Source organism: Sorex fumeus, unplaced genomic scaffold (genome assembly GCF_029834395.1).
Source record: "Sorex fumeus unplaced genomic scaffold, SorFum_2.1 ptg000063l, whole genome shotgun sequence".
Taxonomy (NCBI): domain Eukaryota; kingdom Metazoa; phylum Chordata; class Mammalia; order Eulipotyphla; family Soricidae; genus Sorex; species Sorex fumeus.
In genome coordinates this window covers 58,270,305-58,287,681 of record NW_026606120.1, presented here as the reverse complement: position 1 = coordinate 58,287,681, position 17,377 = coordinate 58,270,305, and the positions used below count along the sequence as shown (strand labels likewise).

Genomic DNA, 17,377 nt, shown 5'->3' with positions numbered 1-17,377 from the left:
AATTGCTCCTGGCGGTGCTTGGGGGACCATATGGGATGCTGGGAATTGAACCTGTGTTGGCCATGTTGGCTGCGTGCAAGGCAAACGCCCTACCCGCTGTGCTATTGCTCCAGCCCCCAAGAATTTTTTAATATCATTTTATTTTTTAGAATCACAGCAAAGTTGAACAGAAAGTATAGAGATTGCCCATAAGCTCCTTGACTATTAATGTGTAGTCTCCCCCATTAAAACAATAACTGTTGCCCAAAATAAAATCAGTGTCAAAGAAAGGAGAACAATTGGAAAACAGAAGACCAGTAGATCGTTGAAAGGTGGGAAAAAGAATAGACACATTGCATTTGTTGTAAGTGACAGTTTCTATCTTGAGGAACTGGAAATGACACAGGAACATAGGTGAGGGGGTTGGAGCACATGAGTGTTGCTAAGGGAGGTCACAGCATGCATTAAAATCTTAACTGCCCATCAACAAATAATGGGAGGAGGAGTGGGAGGAAAAGAACACTGGACTGGAGGTGACACAAGGATAAAGGGGAAGGTCGTGGGTCTTTGGTGGCAGGGCTGTGCATAAATACCAGAACCTTGAACACTACTGTAACCCTATTACCTAAACTAAAAGGAAGGAAAGAAGAGAGAATGAAAGGGAGGGAGGAAGGAAGGAAGGAAAGAAGATTGCATTGTTAGCCATGAGAGAAAGATTTGGTCTGAGTTAAAACATCAAGGCAGTTTTAGGGGAGGCTCAGGCTTCGTGGTCATGTGCCTGTGTTGCATGTGTGAGCTCATGAGGATGATCCTTAGAAATACCCCTGTGATCCCCAGAACTGCACTGCAACCAAGTGTTCAAGCCCACATGGCAACAACAGCAACAAAGGGAAGGAAGGGAAACAAAATAATTAAGTCAATAATCTGCTGCTTCAACAAAACAAAAACAGATTTAAGCTGACAATAGAACATATATTTCAAAAGATGATGGATTCTTTTTCTGGGGAGACAGGGTTGGTGCCACACCTAGCAATGCACAGAGGCTACTTTTGGCTCTGTGCTCAGGAATGATTTGACAGTGCTGCATGGACCAGATATGGTCCAATTTGGACCAGGGTCACAGCTGAATAGCTACATGCAAGGCAAATGCCTTGACATTTGTACTATTTCTCTAGCCCCTTTAATTTTTCAAAATTGAGATAATATTGGTTTACCAGAATATATGTTTTAGGTATACAATTTCATACCTCTTAAAAATGTATGTTACCACACCATACCCATTACCTAGGTGCCAATAATCCTCAGTGACAGTTCACCGGACCCTCTCCTCCTTTCTCCCCACTCCTAATTCTAGTCAACTCAGTTCTGAGATTGGAGTTGAAGAGTTTGTTTCCCTGGAACATTGTACCTTTCTTTAGAAAAAAAAATATATATACACACACATACATACATATGTACATACATACATATATTGTATATATGTGCATATATGTAACATATTCATATATATTATTTTAAAGCAAAGGAATATGTATCACACAGGAGTAAGATCTTTGATATTTGCTTTCTCTCTTATTTATTTGCTTAATACGACACTTTCTAATTCTATCCATGTTGTAGTAAACTGCATGATTTTATCTTTTCTTATAGCTGAGAAGATTTCCACTGGGAAATATACATCACTGTTCCTTACCCAGTCACTTTGTTGAGCATTTGAGTTATTTCTGGAGTTTTGTTTATTGTAAATAATGCTGCAATGAATATATGTATGCACACATATTTTTCTCTTTTTGTTTTTGGGCCACACACAGTGTTGCTCAGGGCCTACTCCTGGCTCGACACTCAGGAATTACTTCTGGTGAGCTCTGGGGACCATATGGGATGCCAGGGATCAAGCCTGGGGTGGTTGCAGGCAAGGCTAGCACTCTACTCTCTGTACTATAGCTCCAGCCCCATGTATTTTTTCATTTATTTTCTCCCATTTATTGTTTTTATGTCTTTTAGATACTAGGCATGGCACTACAGTACCATGCTAGATCTATTTTGAATATTTTAAGAAATTGTTGTACTGTTTATCATGAGAAATTTTATTTACATTCCCACCTCAAAAGAGAGTGAGGGTTCCTTTTTTTCCCCACATGCCCAACAACATCTTTTTCTGATCTGTTTTTGTTCTTGTTTTGGAACCATACCCTGCAGTGCTCAGGGGGCTATTCCTGGCAGTGCTTAGGGACATGCACCTGGATTGAAGGTGGACCTTCTGCATGCAAAGCATGTGCACCAGTCCTTTGAGTTGTCTCTCTGACCCATTCTGGAAGTTTTGATCTAGGCCATTCTCATGGGAGTGGGGTAATATCTGATTGTAGTTTTGATTTGCATTTCCCTGATAACAAATTATAATGAATTTTTTATGTATCTTTTGTCATCTCTGTCTTCTTTGCTGAAGTGTCTGTTAAGCTCTTCTCTCCATTTTTGATGGAGTTGTTTGGTATTTATTGTTGCTTTGTAAGCTCCTTATATATCCTGAACTTTAGCACTTTGTCAGATGTATGGTGTGTGAAGTTTTCTTCCATTTTGTAGGAGGTAATAAAAGCTGAATTTTAGATGAATTGTTTAATTTAAAAGCTATTTAGAACCTAGAAACGAAAGCAAGATACGTATATATGGTTTACAGAGTGATTCCAAACTAGTCTCTACTTTAATTGATGATTAGAAGTCAATTAATACTTAGACTTATAGTTTGCATTTTTCTGGAGAAGATTGAGATAATATTACAAAACAGTTGCCATGATGGGAAGAGTAATATCAGAGAAGGGTTGGAGACAAAATTCAGTGAATAGGGTGCTCACCTTGCACATAGCCAATCCAGGTTCAATTCCTGGCATCACATATGGTTCCCTGAGCACCACCAGGAGTAATTCCTGAGTGCAGAGCCAAGGATAACCCCTAAGCAGTGTTGATTATGGTCACCCCTAAAAAAAAAAGTTCGGAGAGAGCTAAAAAATAGTTACTTCATTTTCCAGGTGCTAAGAGGAAAAAGTAGCCACAGAGAATTTATGAGACTGAGTCTCTACAGAGAGATAGTAAAGGGGTGAGTCCAATTGACATATATGTGGCTGACCCTGATTTGGTCCCTGGCACCACAAATTTTCCCAAGTACCTCTGTGTTGGATAACATTGGGTTGTCCTTGCTCCTCCCACAGGGAGCTTAGATTTATAGAGTAACTTCCGCAGCAGTGTCCCTGAGGCATTTTCAATTCCATCAAGCACTAATAATCCTATATTACTTTTCTCTTTCCTTTGTGTCATTTGCGTGGTTTAGCAATATCCTTTTTGTATAGACACAGGAAGACAGTTCATGCTATGCTTTGTAATATGGGAGCTAATTGACTTCAAATAATATTTACTCCTGGGCATCCATCATGTTCCTTTTACTTAAGCCTCAGTTGCCTTTACTTCCTAACACCCCCAAGAGGAGGATCCTGATGAAGAGACTGGATGGACCCAGGGCAAGCTGTAAGCTACCCTGGCATCGGAAAGGGACAAGTTAAGCGCCATAAGCATAAGTTAAGAGCATGGTCATGGAGAAATTCTGTCATGACCCAAAAGGTAGTGATTGAATAAGGACCCTGCTGGGGTTAGAAAAGAGTCACTTAATCACTTAATCACTTAACTTCCCGTTAGTCGTCGATTTGCTCGAGCGGGTGCCAGTAACGTCTCCATTTGTCCCTGTCGCGTGCTAGTGTAGCCCAATGGCATCTGTTCGCTCCAGGAACATGAAGGGCCTCAAACCGATCGTTCATGATCTTGACGAAGAAGTCTGACCATCTGGTAGGTGGGCGGCCACGCGGTCTTTTGACATCCCGTGGAATCCAATCAGTAATAGCTCTAGTCCAACGATCGTCTTTAAATCTCATTACGTGACCAGCCCATCTGATTTTCGACACCTTGGCAAATGAGACAGCGTCCCTGATCCTTGATCGTCGACGGATGTCAGAACTCCGGATTCGTTCTCTCATTTGAGTGAAATGTGATATTCCAAGCATAGCTCTTTCTATTCTTCTTTGGGAGACCTGAATAGCGTTCTCATCTTGTTTGCGTAGGGCCCAGGTCTCTGAGGCATATGTTAATGCAGGAAGAACAGTGGAATCAAAGAGATGTGCCCGGAGCCGGAGGTTCTTCGTCCTCTTAGCTATTTCTTCGACGTTCTTGAAGGCGTTCCAAGCCGCTCTCTTCCTCCTGCGCAGCTCGGGTACCAGGTCATTTGTCATGTTGACCTCTCGACCTAGGTACACATAGCTGTTGCATTCGGAGATAGTCGTTCCATTGAGAGCGAATGGGGCGTCAGGAACAAGGCTGTTTCTCATAAACATTGTCTTCGTAAGATTCAGCTGTAGTCCTACCTTTCCACACTCACGGTCAAAGTCGGCCAGCATTTGTGCCGCCTGGCTGATGTTTGGTGTTATTAAAACAATGTCATCAGCAAAGCGGAGGTGGTGTAGTTGCTGACCATCTATCTTCACTCCCATTCCTTCCCATTCCAGTCGTCTCATGATGTTCTCGAGGGTGGCACTGAAGAGTTTCGGTGAAATGGTATCACCCTGCCGCACCCCTCTCTTGACATCAACGATCACTTCTTTGTAGAATGGTGAGATCCTGGTAGTGAATCCGCAATACAGCTCATGGAGGATTCTGATGTATTGGGCTTGAATACATTGACACTACTTCCACTACCCAGCCGTCGCCACAGGACACTGCTTCCACTAGAAAAGAGTAACCTTGGGATTAGGAAAGAGTAACCTGGGCTGAAGACTATAGTCTGGGATATATAGTGAAATGTTCCCAGGAAAAGCCAATATTTAAGCTTAATATCTCTTACTGTGTTCATACAAAATGACTAGAAATATTATAAGAAGTAAATTCACTATGATTGTTTAAATGGATTACTATTTGAGGTAATAGCTGAGGAAAGGAGAAAGCAATACACCCTGGATGGAATCCTGCCCTTGTGTGGATCTCCTAGTAATCTGGAATACTGAACCCTCAGATGAGATTTTGTTCTTGAGTTAATCCCCTAGAATTTATCCTGAAGGAGTAGCTTTACCTCTGTTTGTTGTTAGGACAATATTCAACTCCATCTATGTGTACCCCCATCCTTCACGATTACTATATAAGTATGCTGTAAGGGGAAAGAGGAGACTAAAAAGAGAAGGAAAAGTAGAGGACTTTGAGGTCTAGGAGAAGGAAGAAGATAAGGAAGGAGGATGTGGACAAGGATGAGGGAGCTATGATGATTGGGGCTACAACCAAAACCATGACTATGATTGTACTGTAAGGGAGAGATTGAACCACGCTGGGGAGGAGAGAGAAATAAATTGACTACCAACAAGCCTCAACAAGGCTCACAGCTGCTTCTCCCGGAAGGGAGCATAAAATGAGGCCCCCATAGCCATGCCACTGGACTCTGTGCCAGGCTGTTTCCACTTAGGGTGCCCCAGAGGGGACCGGTGAGAGTCCTCCCCACCCCAAGGGACCCAGCCCGGGCAGCCGACCTCCACCACCCAACCACCACCACTCTCCAGGCCACTTTCCACACGCTCAGACCGAGCCTTACGAATGAGTGAACATATTCCTGGACCAAGAGGCTGCTCTCACGGCCGTGTGCCACATCATGGGACACTCCCTACCCATTTTCCATAATTACCACACCATATTTGATGGGGCTCAGACAGTAGGCAACAAATCATAAAGGGAAATATACATATATAATCCCTTCAAGATCCATCCATGTTCTCATAGATGACAAGATTTCGTTTACTTAGTGACTGAGTAGTATTTCACTGTGTATATATTATCTATCTTTTATTCACCAATGTTTCCTTTGGTGCTAAGGTCATTTCTATGCCTTGGCTATTGTGCATAATGCTGCAATAAACAAAGGGGTGCATAAACCTCTTGGAATTAGTGTCTTCTATCCTTCAAATGATACCTGCTCTTAGTCTTAGCTTTAGTACCTTTTGTTCTTTGGGAATGTTCTTAGGGAGCGTTCTTAAGGGATGCTCTTAGGGAATGTTCTTAGGAGGATCTTTTAAGAGGTATACTTAGATGATTCTTAAGGGATGGCTCCTATTGTCAATTTTAAACATCTTAAAACATTTGTAAGTTATTTATTTATTAATTTAAGTTTTTAGGTGACACCAGTGGTGCTCTGAGACCTGGGGTCACCCCCAGGAGATGTACAGTCAGGGAATATGGTACTTAGGTCTGGTGGTGTTCAGGGCACACCAAGGCACTTCTGCGGGAGGAAGCATAGTTTCTTGGAATTGAGCTCTGGGATGTGCACAAGGTAGGAATGTGCTTTCCCACCCCGGGCCTTTAGATGCTTTTTAAAGAACAATAAACAGAAAGAGAAAAAACATTTTTTATTACAGATTAGAGAATGACATTTCTTTAGTGTTTCTTCAAATATTTTGTTCAGGTTTAAAATTAAAACGAACTTTATGTCTGGAAATGCCAGTATTCAATTCTTTATTGGTAGGATTTGTAACAGATGAAAGTAATGATAAAGATTAGTTTAAACTCCCTTCTCTCCATACCTATGGGGGACCACACCTGGCAGTGCTCAGGGGCTACTTCCAGTGTGATGCTTTGGGGATACTCCTGGTAGTCTTTGGGGGACCCCATGGTGCAGGGGATTAAACCTGGGCCTCTTGCATACAAAGCATGTCCTTAGCCCACTGAGCTCTCTCTCTCAGGCCCATAAATTAATAGTAGCAAGGGGGAAGGGAAATCAGCTTTCTCAAATAATATTGTTAGAAAGTAACTGGTGCTATATTTTAGGCAGACAATTTGGACATATCTATTTAAACTTAAAAGATGCTTACTAAGGCCAGAGAGATAGTGCAGCAGATAAGGTGCTTGCTTTGCTCTTGGCTGGCTTTGGTTTGATCCCCAGCACTGCACAGGGTTCCCCAAGCACCATCAGGAGTGATCACTGAGCACAGAGCCAGGAGCATATATATCTAGGTGTGGACCCCAAACCCAAACCAAACCAGTAAACAAAAAAAAGTGGCAGAGCCTTATATTCTGTAATTCTATTTCAGGAATTCTACCTATAGAAATACCCAGGGGTTAGAGAAATAGCTCAATGGGCAGGAACACATGTTTTGCATAATGGAGGCCTAGATTTGATCCTTGCCACCACTTGGTCCCTGGAGAGCTACTACGAACAACCTTTTAGCATTGAGCTGTGAATAGACCCAAGTCCCTTTGAGCGTAGCCCCCAAATCAAGATATAAATGAAAACAAAACAAAACAAATATCCACATACGGGACTGGAGTGGTTAAGGCACTTGCCTTGCACATTCCTGGCCTGGGTTCAATCTCGGCATCCCATATAATCCCCTAAACACTGCCAGGAATAGTTCTTGAGGGCAGAGTCAGGAGGAACCTATGAACATTGCTTGATGTGACCCCAAAACCAACCAACCAAACAAAAAACCAAAGAACTACCACCCACATATGTAAAGAAGGGTATATGTATTAGGATATATTGAAACAGTATCTATAATATTGAAATATTTGAAATGATATAATGTTCATTGATAGGCAATCATTCATAATATATTTTATAAATAATATGGGTATTCAATGCATGTTAAAAAATAATAAGATAGATTGGGATCATAGAGAGCACAGCATGTAGCTGACCTCGTTAAATCCCTGGCACCCCATGTGGTCACTTGAACTCCATCAGAAGTGATTTCTGAACACAGAGCAAGGAGTAAGCCCTGAGCACAGTCAGATATGGCCCCCAATCCAAAACATAAATAAGTAGATCAATTAGCTGATGTAAAAGCAGTCTGTGAAGGCAGGGAGATGGTTCAGTGGCCTGGAGCACATGCTTTGCATGAGGGAGTTGATGATTTGGTCCCTGACACTGCATGGTTCTCTAAACACCACTGAGAGTTACCCCTGAGCACTGCTGGTGTGCCCCCCCCCAAACAAAAACAAAACAATCATCCTCAAATCAGTCTGATATATATTACTGACTAAAAGTTGCAGATTTAGGAGCTGGAGGATTACTCAATGAGTTGACTGTATGCTTTGAATGCAGAGAGCCTGAATTCAATTCCTTGGACTTGAGTGAGGTCCTCTGAGCACCACCAGTTAATAACCCTACTCACAAATAAGAAAATACCCTTGGGATTTGTATGCAGACTGTGAAAAATGTATGTGAAAATAAAATTATATTCTATAATATGCATAGAAAATGTTAGGTAAACTTCATTGAGGAAATAGGAAGTGTAAGTTTGGGGCCCTCCCCAGTTATGGTTATGAATTCCTTTGACCTTAGTACTTGGCCTGATCATGTGGGCCTAAGGGTTCAGTGTGTGGGCCCGGAAATGCAATGCTGCTTAGGCCTGACGGTGCTGTGGACCACCAGGGCTTTCCCAACACTCTGGGGAGCCATGAGGTGGTGGGATCAAAGGAATAGGACTGGAGAGATGACTTAATAGGCTGAATGCATGCAGGAAGTCCAGGTTCAATCCCTGGCACTACATGGTCCCTGAGCATTAAAGGAAAGTAACTCCCAAGGACTGGCTAGGAGTAACCCTTGAGATATCATCAGGTATGGTTCAAAAATCAAACTAAACCAAAACACAGTCTGGGCCTTAAGCATTTGAGCTACCATTTTAGACTACCTCCCTGGCCCTAGAAGTCTGATCTCTTACTTTATATGTACTTTTATAATGATGGAAATTTTTTTACAAAGAGTATATATTATTTTCATTAACAAATAGTTTTATGCTTCAGTGTAAATAACAAGTGACCTTATCCTTATATTTTATTACTAAAACAAATTTGTAATGTGGGAAAATCACTTTTCTTGTTGTATAGTCATGCTTTGTACACCTTTGATTTCACTGTATGGCTATCAAATCATGTACAAATCAGATGTTGTTTCACCCCTTCTCTACTGTATCCATCTCCTTGTCTCAGTGGCCTAAGCTTTTTTGGCAAGTATGAAAATAATTATGCATCCTTGTTCCCATGTCATTTCTCCTGGAGTACAAGCTGAGAAACACTGTCATTTAGGTTGCCCAACTGGAAGGAGAAATCACATAGCAATCTCCCTGCTTTAAATTTCATATGGACAACTCTTTCACAAGAATGTAATTATAATTAAAGCAATGGGGCCCTAAGTTCAACCTAATGTTAAAGTCAAGTGGCTGTCCAACTTTACTGGATTAAGTGAGATATTGTAAAGCTGGATAAATGGATAAACTGAATGATTAATAGAACTATTTTTAGTATGACAAGTAGACTTTATATTTTCTGCATCATCAAATTTTAAATACTGTTATCAGTTTTAAGTTAAAGAGCGATGTTTAACATTTAACTGCCTGATACTGTACAATACAAAGTCAGGATTTTATCCCAGCTTAACATTTGAAATTCCCATCAGACATAACTCTTTGCTTCACTGCCTTCAATAATATGCTTAATTTAACTCAAAGGAGAAATTGCATTCCTAAGTTTTCTGACTCAACCCACAATTTTGAGAAGTGTTTAATCCATAGTAAACTCTGATGGGGTGAACATATTTTATGGTCCTACATGAACCAGGTCTAAAAACCAAGGAGTAAATTTTCAAAGTTCCCTGGTGGGTGAGAGGTATAGCTTATTGGTAGAGCATGTGCTTCACATTTATGATGCCCTAGATTAAATTTCTGGCACCAAAAATCAGACAAAAATTTCTCATGCTCTTACTGCTCTAAGTGTTTTATTTTATTTTATTTTTTGTGCTTTTTTTTGGGTCATACCTGGCAATGCACAGGGGTTACTCCTGGCTCTGCACTCAGGAGTTACTCCTGGCGGTGCTCAGTGGACCATATGGGATGCTGAGAATCGAACCCGGGTTGGCCGTGTGCAAGGCAAACACCCTACCCGCTGTGCTATCTCCCCAGCCCCAAGTGTTTTATTTTAAAGATCTTAGTTTATTCTTTCAGGAGTATTTTATAATAATTTATTATTTTAGGAGATTATTTCATTCTAACTGTAGTTTCATGTTTTTCTTGGGAGGGGACATACCTAGTGGTCCTCAGAAGCTGCTCCTGGTTCTGTACTCAGGGGTTACTCCTGGCAGTGCCCTGAAGACTGTTTGTTGTGGGGTTAAGGATAGAACTGGGGTTGGCCACACATACAATAGCAAGTACCTTACCCTGTGTACTATCTCTGCACCTTCTATCCCTTTGCAATACTTAAATTTTTATTTTTGGGGTCAAAGAGAGGGCTCAGTGGATGGCTGGAGTGCATGCATGGCATGGAGGTGGCCCAGGTGCAATCTCGAGCACTGCATATGGTCCCCCAACACCACCAGAAATAACTCCAGAACACTGCTGGTGCTGGCCACAAATCAAAAGCAGACAAATTTTGATTTTACTTCTCTTCTCCCTCTCTGTTGATGTTGATACAATGACCAGGGGTTGCACACATGCTTGATTGTTGGGCTCATGAGGGATTGCTCACAAACTCAGCCTGGGCTTTTGTTGAGGCTCACCCTCCTATATTTGTGGTGCTTGCACACACATGCTCCCAGTTGTTCACATTGTTTAGTGGTGGTGCTTGCAAACATTCTCATAGTGCTTGGGGGAGGTCACTGCAGTTTTCATGTGCATATTTGCTGGGAGTCACGCTCTTGGCCACAGTGCCCACAAGTCTCTTATTTTTTGCCATGTCAGGACTGAATCCAGATGTTCACATATGTGAGGATTTGTTCTCTACCACTGAGCCACATCTTGAGCCCTTGCATCGTTCTAAGTTGTGGTTCTTGCCGACAGTTGCGCCTTTTAGTTATAGTACACGCACCTGGCTGTGAGAGATTCCCAAACCTTCAGTTAGACCAAGGAGCTCAGCCAGCAGAACAGGATAGCATTTGGTACCTGCAGTGGCACCAGGGATTACATACATGCTTTCAAGGTAGGGATGTTAGCCGCAGACACCTCCCATCATCCTATCTTTCAAGTGGGACTAGAATCAGAAAGACAAACCCATTTGCTTTCAATTCTACAGTAGATTAAAAGGGAAGGGAACCATCCAGGTGCCTCCCTTTTACAGAAAGGTCACTTTTAGATATTGATCATTTAGGATTGTCGTGGGTAGCAATGCCTAACTCTGTTGTAGCTGAACTCTTGAGGGTCTTCAACATCTGTGTCCTCAAGACTCACTTCTCATTAATTACCACCACCACTGAGAGAAGATGACTAAGTTGTTTTGTCTGGAGACATCTGTTGACACTGAACTAATGACCTGGATAGAAATTAAAGGCTTTGAAGTATTTTCCCAACCCTCTGATTCATGACCTTTTAGTAATGAAACTAATCTGAGGTCTTAAAATTAACTGCTTCACAGTGAACTGGAAAGGGCAGCGCTATGACTAATGCCACGCTGCTCATCAGGTCTGCCAGGAAAGGTGAGTAGATAGGGTACTGCCTTCTCTCCCTAGCAGGGCATATTACAATCGGTTGAGTTGAGGAATGAAAATTCTTTTGCTGGTCCTGAATTACCTAAGGGATACCTTGAATCTCATGCAATGGTGATTTCTCCAAGTTGTTTCCTTATCCACGAACTTTTATATTATGACTTTCAGGATGAGGAGAAAAGCAAGCAAACCAAATAGTTAAAAAGCAAGGAACTGCATATTTGACTATATGTATATACCATCTTTTTATCTGGTCATCTTTCCTGTTGATGAATATTTGGGTAGTTTCTTGTTGTGTAAATAATTTCTGTAGGATGCCAGCATCTGTTTATGTCTCTTTCAATTATTTTGCTTGCCAGGGATAGACCCAGAACTCATGGCTCGTTTTCTGGGTGAACCTGGTCATTGACACACACTGCAACCCAACCTTGAGGATATCATGCAGTGATATTGCTAAGGGATAAATTGATTCCAATCACGAGAGAGTCAAATCGAAGAAAGAATGGCCGTCAGGTGGAGTTGGAAGGGATAAGAGAATTGCTGTTCAATGGATAGATTGTTTGGCAAGATGAAAAAGAAGTTCTAGAAATAGATGGGGATGACAGTTGCACTACAGTGCATTTAAAAATGGTTACACACTGAATACTGTAGAAATGCACTTTGCTCAGTAATACTTGAATTGTTGTAATATTTGATTATCCATTGGTTGTTACAGAAAAAAATTTTTAACTGTAATTGATGGTTGTTGCTATAATAGTATATTGCCTGAATTTCTACCTCTAGTAATGGGCTTTATGTGCTAGATTTTAGTATCTTTGAGCCTGGGCAAGTGCACAAGTCTTTTTAAAAGAAGCATGGTTTACTTGCACAAAACTGATCAGTTTTGAGAGATCGTTAATGCCCTTGAAGTGGTTTTTGTGGGTGTGAAACAAATGGTGAGAATTTGAATATTATAGTATTGAAATTAAGTCTACTTAATTTATCAAGTCTTGTTCATTCCCTGATTTTATATACTTGTATCTATCAATAAACATTGCGATACTTGGGGGAAAAAAAATGGTTACAAAGCCAAATGCCATGTCGATTTCGCACCTTAAAAACAAACATTTTTCAAAGGAGCCGGAGATTTTTTTGGGGGTGTGTAATGTGTGGGAAAGCTCCTGAAGAAAAGCCAGCCGAGCCTTTCCGCCAACCAGATACCCAAGAGCCTCGGCAGAGACGGGTTCCGCGCGGCTGGGCAGCAGAGGCCGCGAGGCCTGCGAAAGGAAGGGGAATCCAGAGGAAACTGGCTGAGAGGACTAGATACCCGAAAAGGAAACTTTCTCAAGTTTGTCGCACGGTTCACTTTCCTTAGGGAATCTCCTCACTAAGATGAACAATTCTTTCGTCACAGGAAATCGCTGCGATTCACCTTTCTTTTCACATCTCCCTCCCAGACATGCTCTTAACGTTAGGAGTGTCTGGCCTGCCTGCTCCCTTTTCTTCGGAACCGCACCCCTGAGGCCCCGGGTCCCTAAGATTCTTTTCCAAAACGGGGTCCGTCAGAAAAACCGTCGATCGCCCAGGCCCCACCCGTCAAGCGCCAGACCGGTGGGAGGGCGGGCCTCAAGCCGCCCCGGAAGTCACCGCCCCCCAATCGGGCGGAGCCTCCCGGGCCTCGTGGCTTCGGATTGGCGGAAAGGTGGCAATGATGCGTTACACGCAGGATTCGGCCCCGCCTCTCCGGCCCTGCGCGCGATTTGCGTGGGGCGGGGCGGAGTGTGTGTGGCCCTCGGCGGCCATTACCCGGAACAATCCCGGGCCTCGGGTCAGGTGACCCTCGGCGCGGCTGGCGGGAGGGGGCGGGGGGAGGGAAGAGGGCGTGAAGAGGGAAGGGCGGGGAGGAGAGAGGCGAAGGGCGGAGTAGGAGGGAGGGGAAGGGGGCGGGGTGGGAGCGTGTCACGTGATCCGGCATGGAGGCGGTGGCGGCGGCCGGGAGGAGCCGCCGGGGCAGAAGCCGCACTTGTTAGTGTAGGGGGAGGTGGGGTAGGGGGACGCCGACACCCGTCACCCAGGGACGCCGAGGTGAAGGCGGGCGGGGGGGTGGGGGCGAGATCGGGCTCCGACCCCCGGCCGAGGGGATGAGGGGAGCATGGGCGCCAAGGAGTCACGGATCGGATTCCTCTGCTACGAGGAGGCGCTGAGGAGAGGTGAGGGGGGAGGGGTCTGGGCGAGCCGCCGGGAGGCCAGCGACAGGCTGCCCGGAGGGTGGGTGGCCGGGGCTGGGGCCGGGCGGCCGAGGGCCCGGGCCGCCCGAGGCCAGCGGGGGAGGAGGCCAGCGCAGGGGAGGAGGATTGGGGGTGGGGGTCGGGGTCGGGGTCCTGGGGACTGGAGGTCGCCTGGGAAGGGGCGATGCTTTGCCTGAGAGAGATTGGGGCGCGGGCTGGGGGGGTGGTCTCCGGCTCTGGGACGTCACTGGCCGTGCTCTCAAGGGTCGTTACCTCGGACGTGTTGTCCAGGGCAGCCTTGCTTCCCTCCCGTCCCCGGGTGGCCCTAGCCCTTCCAGCCCCACTCATCCTTTCCTGCCATTTTCTCCCGATCACTCCTTCTTCCAAGCCACTGTCACCCCGAAGCCGGCACCTCGCAGTCTCGGCCGGCTGGGAGCGGGGGCGGCCGAGAGCATGCCCCTTCCTGATGCTGCTGCTCCGCTGGGGCCGGGTCCCGAGTCCCGGGGGTGGGGGGTGGGGACAGTCCCCCTGCGCTGCCTGCTACCCCCTCACCCTCGGAGGGGCTGACTTGGTAGGAGCGATGTGAAACGAAGTTGTGTGCGAGGTGAGATGAGACTGGACAGCTGGTGTGGCCGCCAGACCTGGTCTTGGGTTTCACCCCCCTCCCCCGCCCCTCCGACGTTGGCCGGAGCCTTTTATTGCACTTGCTCCCGGGTTCCCGTTCCCCTCCCTCCCCATCAGATGGCATTCGGAAGCCCAGGGTTCTGAGACCGGGTGAGAGCTCCCTTTGGGGACCGGCCTTGCTGCCGGCCCCGAGCCTGCCGGGCTCTAATGCACCGCGTGTTAATAGCCCCAACCCCCTTCCCCTGCCTCGGATACCGCTGCACAACATCCCCGAAGCACACGCCAACTGCTAGTGTCGATTGCACGGTGGATGGCCGGAATGTGCCTTAGTTTTTTCATGACTTGGATTTGACAGAGCGAGTGTGTTATGTATCCGCGTATGCTTGTTTTTTTCCCTCGACCTGTGTTGGTTTTTCTTGGTAAGAAGTAAAAAAAAAAAAAAAAAAAAAACTTAAAGCAGGTTCAGTGCTCCGGCCTTATTGTTAACAGGTTTCTAAGAAGCCTGCCCTGCTCCAGGTGACGGTCTCTGTCACTACAGATGGAAAATTAAAAAAAAAAAAATTTTCCCCCTAAAACACAGGCATTCAGAATGAGAATTTAGTGATGAACACATATCCAAAGGTACGAAGAAAAGGGATCTGTGCTGTATATAATTTAGATGTTTTCATTGTGGGTTGGCCCTAATAGCAAAAAGGTGCTTTTAAGTCTTTCATTATTATTTTTTTCTGGAGAACAGTATAATGATTGTTCTTATGGATAGTCTCTCTTGGACTTTTTTTCCCTTGCTTCAATATGAGAAATATTCCGAATTCTTGATGTGTTTCCAGCTGTAGTAGGCTAGTCATTTCCGGGATGCTGTTGAGCCTGACAGGTCTGGCCTCAATTAGGCAATGGCTTACATGGCGTGAAAGAGGACTTCAGTCAAACTGACTTACAGCTACAACATTCAAAAATTTCTTAAGTTTGAAGGTGATGGAGGAATTACATGTAGGAATTCTAAAGTTAATTTTTTATCTGGCGCTACCCTGCTTTCTTTCCTATCAGACTTAGATTGTGCCTTTGTAAATATCAATGAATAGTGAGTACATTTTAAACACATTTAACTGAAGGTCTTTGTTCAGTTTGTTATGAACTGGTTGCCTGTTCAAAAACATTTGAAGATGTAGCAAAATCTTTGTTAAAACTGCATTTAAGTATTGTTTGAATGAACTTATAGGTTTTCTCTCTTAAATTTATTTTTTTAATTTAGGTACCTTTATTTTTAGTACTCTTAATAATAGAGTTTCAGGCATACAGTGTACCAACACCACACCCACCACCAGTGCCAGAGTCCCTTCACTAATTGGATTTATCTTTTATCAGTTCTGCTGCAGAGTAAAATTAAAGACAGGAGCAAGTTGATAAATACTATTTCTAAATATAAAACAGGAGCTTTTTTTTTTTTAAAAAGTAGGTAATTCTTTGAACATGATACTATTTATTTAGTAAATGTAGTATATTCTGCATTTAGTAAAAAATTATATTTTGTAAGGTTATAGAAGAATTTATAAGGTTTTTGATAGAATTGAAAATGATTTGAGAACTTTTGGAGGACATTTGAATAAATAGGTATTAAGAACTTTAATAGTTTGGTCTATTTTTTAGGGGAGGACATACCCTGTTGTGCTCAGGGCTTGCTGTTGTGCTCAGGGCTTGCTTTTGCCTCTGTGCTCAGGGATCTCTTCTCACGGGTCTGGGGGTTACCATATGTGGTGCAGGGATTGAACCTGGTTTGGCTGTGTGCAAGGCAAGTGCCCTACCTGCTGTACTATCTCTCAGGCTCCTTATCTACTTTTTAAATAATATATATGACAAATGGAGGGAGGGGAGTGGAAGGGTTGGCTAACCACCAGTATGTTACATGAGTTATTGTCTAAAATGTATGATAAACTGCTGAAAAAACTTCTTCCTTAATTTTTGATTATTGAACACAAAATAATGCCATAGTTAGGTGGTATTAAAAATAAGGCAATGGCAAGAATAAGTTTGTAATATTCAAACATGAACTAGCAGGCATTTTATCTTGCCACAGGGAGCCTTGGACTTGGAGTGCTAATGACAGATAAGACCTCTTGGGCCAGAGTGAAAGGGCAGTCTGGTGACTTTTCATTGACATTTCAGAAGTTCTAGAAATTACCAAGATTAGTTTTGCACACTGTTTTAGCTAGAGTATATGTCAGTTATTTGAATATTAGTTTTCTGAAAATATACCTCACTTTTTTTTTTAAGAGAGATAACAATGGTAGCTTTTTTTGGGGGGGAGGGGGACCTCATTGATTAGAGAATGGTGTGCTCAGGGTTTACTCCTTGCTCTGCACTCATGGGTCACTCCTGGTGGGGCTTTGGGGGACCATATGTAATGCTGGATGGAGATGAAACGAGGTTGGCCCTATGCAAGGCAAGTTTCCTACCCACTGTACTATTACTCTGGCCCCAATGGTAATCTTTCTCTCTCTCTCTATCTCTCTCTCTCTCTCTCCTCTGCACTCTGTGCTTAGGGATCCCGATCCCTCCTACTGGTACCTGGGACCATGTAGTGGTGATAATTCCACACATACCCCCTGCATGCAAAAGCATGCATTTGGCCCTTGAAGCTATTTCCCTGTCCAGGCTTTTCTTTTTGGCTTGTATCTAAAATATCTTGAGAGGAACACAAGCCTTCCCTTGAAAGCTTGATTCTGGTTTAGATTACATATTTTTCTAAGTTTACCTACTGACAATTTTAGCAGCTATGTTCTTCATCTCTTTACTTTCTAATTGCATCTGAGTTTTTGGCTAGTATATTCCTAAAATGTTTTCTAAATGCTTGGAACATAGCATTAAAAAAAAAAAGTAACATTGAATCAAGGATGAATTGGACTGTTTCAGAACTTCTAGAAACTTAAAATCTTCCTGCTTCTTAGTTCTTCCTTCTTCCTGCTTCTCTCTCTTTCATCATTCTGAAAACTGAGAATTAAAAGGCTTTTTTTTTTTTTAAGGCAAAAATTGGCTGAGGTATCTGAGATAGAGGGGTTAAGGTGTGCTGCCTTCTCTTCCACTTGAC

General features: G+C 43.6%; 1 protein-coding gene across 2 annotated transcripts in view; it reads left to right on the top strand.

Annotated features, from left to right (window-relative positions):
* Window positions 1–13,472: 13,472 nt before the first annotated feature.
* Window positions 13,473–17,377, top strand: part of USP32 (ubiquitin specific peptidase 32) — a 192,907-nt gene continuing 189,002 nt past the window's right edge. The window contains exon 1 of one of the 2 annotated variants that reach the window (XM_056126699.1): window positions 13,473–13,653. In XM_056126699.1, coding sequence (XP_055982674.1) covers window positions 13,596–13,653 — 58 coding nt within the window. In that variant the 5' untranslated portion in view covers window positions 13,473–13,595. The remainder of the gene's footprint in view (window positions 13,654–17,377) is intronic. The other variant, XM_056126700.1, reaches the window with a different exon arrangement.